Source organism: Arachis ipaensis, chromosome B10 (genome assembly GCF_000816755.2).
Source record: "Arachis ipaensis cultivar K30076 chromosome B10, Araip1.1, whole genome shotgun sequence".
In the NCBI taxonomy this organism is placed as follows: domain Eukaryota; kingdom Viridiplantae; phylum Streptophyta; class Magnoliopsida; order Fabales; family Fabaceae; genus Arachis; species Arachis ipaensis.
Window position 1 is genome coordinate 132,106,673 of NC_029794.2, and position 5,640 is coordinate 132,112,312.

Below are 5,640 nucleotides of genomic sequence, written 5' to 3' on the forward strand. Positions count from 1 at the left end.
TTTTAATGCACATTTTTCTCAATTTAAATAAAAAAAATAAGTAAATTACATGATAAATAGAAAAAAAAATGATATTAATACAACCTTAAAACTGAAAAATAAATAAATATAAAAATATATATTTTATCACTATCACCCTTATCCTAATTCCCAAATCATTTCTCTTTAGTCTTTACAGATTCTGTATTGCACATTTGCACTATACTCAATGTTTTTACAGGTACTACTAGTAAGTACCACAACATTTAAATATAACGTGTTCTCTCTCATCTCTGAGTTCCTCACCTTTCTCACCTTCATAACAGAATCCTCAATATAATCATGGAAGCATGCGAAATACATAATGCGTGTCCTTTATATAATTTTCCATTTTCAAAACATTACATGTTTTCTTCATAAGACACACACACTACTATCAATCTTAGGATTGTTATCTATTTCTTTATCTAAAGTTAGCATTGTCCACAAATGTAGCTATCCAAAGGGTCCAGTCACAACTCACAACATTAACGCCAACAATACAAAACCAAAAAGGCGTTGCAACGTATAGCATATGCTTTATTTTATGTTTATTCCGTAATATAACCATAAATGGAAAGAAATGCAACAAGCTCAAAGGATCTTAAAAAAAACAGTTTATTATTCCACAACGGAAATCAAAGTGCAGAGGATGAAATATCAAAAAGAGAAAAAAAATAGAAAAGAAAGCAGAAGCAGAGTTGTTACAAACGGTTAAGCACAAAGCCACCAACAAAAGAGAGATCTAGGAATGATTCGTTCGTTTTATAAGATTTAGTAGCCCTCTGGCTTGTAAGCGATGAAGCTGATGCACTGCACTTGGCGAACGTTGTCGAAACCGATGATACGGACGAATGCCTTGGGGTATGCAGCCTTAGCCTCCTGAAGTTCCTTGATGACCTGACCTGAGTCGGTGCATCCAAACATGGGAAGCTTCCACATTGTCCAGTACCTTCCGTCATAGTATCCCGGTGACCTGTGGTTCTCACGGTATGGAAATCCGTACTGCACACAACAGTTTGTTAGTAGGTTACCAAACAACAAATAGCCGTTCAAATATGTAACTAACCACCAACACGCAACATTCGTGTTAGTTAGTTAGTTAGTTTACAAGAAAGAGCCGTTAAAATATGTAACTAACTGACCCCGACTTCGAATTCCAAGCACGGAACCCATCCCTTCCTTAGAAGGTAGTCTACTTCCTTTCTCAATTGCTCTTCGTTCAGGTCTGGCAAGTATGAAAGAGTCTCGAACTTCTTCTTCCCAAGTGGTGGCCATACCTGGTACAATCATTCATCCATTCATTAACATTCCACTAGTATTAGGTGCCAGCACATTTTGTGATTTGTAATTATTAATTAGTCATTATTAGTATTTTTAACGGTACGAGATTATATCTAATAATATAGGATTAGACACTTTTTTTTAATGGTTAAATGTTGGCTAAATTTTAATGAAAGTATTCACCTCTAAAACTTTCTCATTAGGAAAAGTATAGGGTACCAATATACTATCTGCCAACTTATTATCAACAATAATTAATTATTATATTTTAAACACATGTATAAGGAGATATATCCAAAAAATATATATATAAAGACACTTTCATTAGACACAGTTATAAACAAGACATTTTTGTTAGACACATCTACAAAGACACTTTTATTAAACAAAATCATAAACAAGAGTTGGGAGAAGTTGGCAGAAATATTGTTGGTAATGTAGCGGGATTGTTCTCATTAACATTCATTGCAAGTGGATGTGTTGTTATGTTATGTTAGGTTGTTACCTGCATGCATTGGACTCTTCCGCCGTTGTTAGCGACGGAGGTGATGTCGTTGGTCTTTCTGGTGACTGGGAAGCCACCCAAGGATTTCAGGCCACTGAATGGAGCCACCATGTTAGCCTGTGCCGGGGAGGCACGGTTAACGGTGGTGAAAGCAGGGGCGGAGATCATGGAGGAAGCCATGTTTTCTTCTCCCTAGCTTCTTCTGCTAAGGAGTTATATATATTATATAGGTGTTTCTTTCTTATTTGCTTGATCTGCCAAGCTTCTTCTCAAACTTGGTTTATATAATGGTGTTGGGGCTTGTAATCCAATGGCCTAAAAAGTTGAGGTGATTGGTTGGTGCAGAATTCTTTGATAGTTATCTATTCTATCTTGGCTTGCAGTCACAAAATGGAATACAAACAACCAAAACATATCATGGTTGTGTTATGGCAATGAATTGTTTTGGCTTCACATAAAATTGTTTTACACACAGTGGACCGCACAATTTACAAACAATTATCCTGCCCAAAAATGAAAATCTGTAAACAATTTTTCGTATGGATTTTGAATTTTATAGAATTTTCTTAATTAAAAGAAAACAAATTAAAATAAAAAAAGATTAAGGAAAAAAAAAAGACAATCTACCATCATAGACAAGTAATTTGTTTTCATTTTAAAATATAATGATTCAATTAACTCGACACAACTGTTAAGAAATATTGAGTCTCTTGATTTTTTAGATATGATATTGGTGGTTACAAAATATACAATAGGAAGAAAGAAGATTTGTTCGATTCCCGTGAGAGCTTCCATATTCGAACTCAGGCTATGTTTAGTTTAATCTTAATTAACTCCTAATCCCAGAAGAAATACAAATTAAACAATAAGGAGAAGAGAACTACAAGTCTTTACAATTGAATAGTGATATAAGCATGTGTCTTTCAACTTCTTCATATCCATTTCAGTCCCATAAGTATTTATCACGATCTCACTAGGTCCTGTACTCCTGTGAACCTAGAAATAACATGGATATGCAAAACTACAGAGGTGAGAATTCATAGAAACAAATGTCTTTTAGAATCACTTGTAATTAGTATGTGTATATGAGATTGTAGGCTCTAAACAAAAGGGAGTTAGCTTAGTTGGTTTATACTATAGTTAGCTCCCTAGACTTTTTTCTTTCATATAACTTATCACTTCCTTAATCCGTAATTAACTCTCACTCTCAAACTTCTCAATCTCTCCTCATATATTCACAACACAAACATATTCTCTCAATACTCTCTTCCCCACATTCTCTCTTTCTCCATCCCTCATCAACCTAACACCATTCACCTCCCTCTTCATTTCTCTTCTCACTTTAAGCTCCATACTAGAATAGAAGGGAGTAAAACTGATTTGGACTTGAAGGGGACAACTTCATCCTCACCAAAGAATATGAACCTTAGGAGTTTATGATAGGAAGCTTATCTGATTTTTGAATGGTGAATTTGTGATATATTAGAATTTGGTAAATGTGTTTTCATATATAGAGAAAGATATGATGTTATTTATGTTATGAGTTGCAAGGCAAAATAGATAAGTTGGAAATGAGAACAGGATAATGGAATATCAAAACAGTAATAGCAATTTAATTTAATTCAAAAAATATTAAATATGATAGACATTGCATAGTTATTAGCTAAAATATATTTACAAGGATCATATGCAAAATCATTAAATCAGCAACCCTATATATACATGAGACTCTTGAGGTGATCACCTAAAAATATTAGAAGACACTCAGATCTAACAGCCTTATATTACAAGGAACAAAAAAAGAGCATGCTCTACACTTCAAACTTTCTCAAGAACACAAGGTTAGGCTTCCTCTGCATTTTTCCCTTAAACTACTCAAAAGATATTTTCTTTCTAATTAAGTCATTTTTCTTTTTAAGATAGGTCACACTTGGCTCCTTCTATGTACACTTCCTGAATGGAGTTTTTAAGCAAAAGCAGGTATCCTGGAATTCTGGCGATCCCTGTTGAGGCAATCAAATCCTTCTACTCTAACCTCGGCTGGTTTAAGTCCAAAACTCATCCTAACACATCCTCCTTTGCGAGATGCCGAAGATGGAGATGGTAAGCCTGACGGCGATGAGATTACTGATATTGGGTTGTTCCTTTCGTCTCCAAATCGTGCATCCTGGATCAAGGGGTTAGCCGCCCGAACCGGAGGAGATCCACAAAAATATGGAGGAGATGATGCTACTTGATTAAAAAATTCCTCCCCATGATTCTCCTATAGCAATTAAATAAATCAAAGATCAAAGTTAGAGAACATCTACTACATCAAGATTTCATCTCTTTGAACCCTAAACCATTGACATATCCGAGAACTTTCTTCCTAAAGAACAAAGAACCATCTACAAAAACCACAACACATTACAAAGATGTAAAATAATTCTAAGACAAATCCTGGGACATGTAACAAAGGCTTAGGAATATATAATATAACATACCCTCTTGAATATAATGTCTAGTAGCTCTGCTCCCGCTTTCGAATCAGACCCCTCAGCTTGTTGACTACTAAAAAAGTGAGCCACAAACACAAATACAATTAAGGCACAAGCATTGTCATCAAAACTCAGTAAAATGCATAAGAATCAACGGAGTTAGTTACTTGAAATGCCATCTTAAGGGCCTCATAGGCATGTTACATAAAACGCCAACTCGTCGAGGCTTGGGGCAAACGACAGGCTCCTTCTGATCAGCAAGGTTAATAGAGCCTCTCCTCTCTTCACAGGCTGCAAAGGCGTTCTGCTGAAGGCTATAACAGTTCATCTTCAAAATTGGTGTTATTCCACAGTAGAACGCCTAAAAGCACAGAAAAATTAACACAAATTAAAGATAATAGCCAAAAGAAAAATAAACATATAAACGAAAAGCTAACACTACTGACTCAAGATTTCAAATAATTCAAAAAAAAATGTAACGGATTTGCTAGCATGTCCACTTAGCCGCATCAATTCAAGTGACTTAAGAAACTATATTATTTTATAAGAAATTCAGCAACCTATTTCCTATTTTCCCTAAAATTCCAAACCCTATAAATCAAATCATAGCAGATCTGAATTCAAATATTCATAAATCTTCAAACTCTTTTCCGGATTATGAAATAAAAATAATTAAAAAACAATTTTTTTTGGTGTCAGGAAACCCTCCGAAAATCAAAGTCTCTAAACAGCACCAATAAAAGGTTTTCAAAATAGATCTTTACTTAAGAAAACAAAAACACAAACACAAAAAAAAAAAAAAAAAAAAAAAAAAAAAAAAAAAGAAGAGAAGGAGAGAGAAACCTTTAAATTGAAGGAAGCCTTTGAAAGAAGAAAGTGAATGGAGCTGGCAACAAGAGAAGGAGAGGAAGTCAGCTACTGCTGGTTCAATTTATTTTTATAGTGAAAAAAGAAATGATAGTTTTTTTTTTGTGGTTTGGGAAAAATTTTTACAGAAAGAGTTAACTTCGTTAAACGACAGCGTTTCAGTGACGCAATAGATTTTCTGTTGGACTTGGACAACTCGTTTGGCAGTTGGGGAAATTGTAGTTATTATTCAACCACAACCACTATTGTTGTAAAGGGAGATTCTATGGTGGTTACTAAGGGCTGGAAGTGAGCCGAGTTTAGTTAAGCTAGACTAAGTTCAAGTTTGGCTCACAAAAATTGAGTTTGGCTCACGGCTTGACTCATTAATAATCGAACCTATTTTTTAAATTCAAGTTCGGCTCACCGAAAGCTCATGAGCTGGCTCAAATAATAGAAACATAAATATATAATCTATAATTCTATATCAATAAATTATAATTTATATAT

General features: G+C 34.4%; 2 protein-coding genes across 3 annotated transcripts; both read right to left on the reverse strand.

The window, feature by feature from the left end:
• On the reverse strand, positions 621 to 2,232 carry LOC107623099 (ribulose bisphosphate carboxylase small chain 1, chloroplastic). The gene is made up of 3 exons (XM_016325246.2): positions 1,808 to 2,232; positions 1,164 to 1,298; positions 621 to 1,023 (listed from the first exon to the last, which is right to left on the reverse strand). Exons 1-3 carry the CDS (start codon positions 1,985 to 1,987, stop codon positions 793 to 795), a joined length of 546 nt encoding a protein of 181 aa, XP_016180732.1. The 5' UTR covers positions 1,988 to 2,232; the 3' UTR covers positions 621 to 792.
• LOC107623901 lies at positions 3,410 to 5,271 on the reverse strand. Of its 2 annotated transcripts, none has more exons than XM_016326300.2 (4): positions 5,128 to 5,271; positions 4,452 to 4,645; positions 4,291 to 4,357; positions 3,410 to 4,070 (listed from the first exon to the last, which is right to left on the reverse strand). In XM_016326300.2, exons 2-4 carry the CDS (start codon positions 4,610 to 4,612, stop codon positions 3,774 to 3,776), a joined length of 525 nt encoding a protein of 174 aa, XP_016181786.1. In that variant the 5' UTR covers positions 4,613 to 4,645; positions 5,128 to 5,271; the 3' UTR covers positions 3,410 to 3,773. The 2 variants fall into 2 exon arrangements, with proteins under 2 accessions (XP_016181786.1, XP_016181787.1); XM_016326301.2 differs by having other exon boundaries at positions 3,719 to 4,070; positions 4,291 to 4,354.

Coding starts and splice junctions, on each gene's coding strand:
- LOC107623099 (XM_016325246.2), bottom strand. CDS start 1,987: ATGGCTTCCTCCATGATCTCCGCCCCTGCTTTCACCACCGTTAACCGT. Junction 1,299..1,807: donor GAAGAGTCCAATGCATGCAG/GTAACAACCTAA, acceptor TGATTGTACCAG/GTATGGCCACCACTTGGGAA. Junction 1,024..1,163: donor GCTTGGAATTCGAAGTCGGG/GTCAGTTAGTTA, acceptor TGTTGTGTGCAG/TACGGATTTCCATACCGTGA.
- LOC107623901 (XM_016326300.2), bottom strand. CDS start 4,612: ATGAACTGTTATAGCCTTCAGCAGAACGCCTTTGCAGCCTGTGAAGAG. Junction 4,358..4,451: donor CCCTTAAGATGGCATTTCAA/GTAACTAACTCC, acceptor TCACTTTTTTAG/TAGTCAACAAGCTGAGGGGT. Junction 4,071..4,290: donor TAGACATTATATTCAAGAGG/GTATGTTATATT, acceptor TAATTGCTATAG/GAGAATCATGGGGAGGAATT.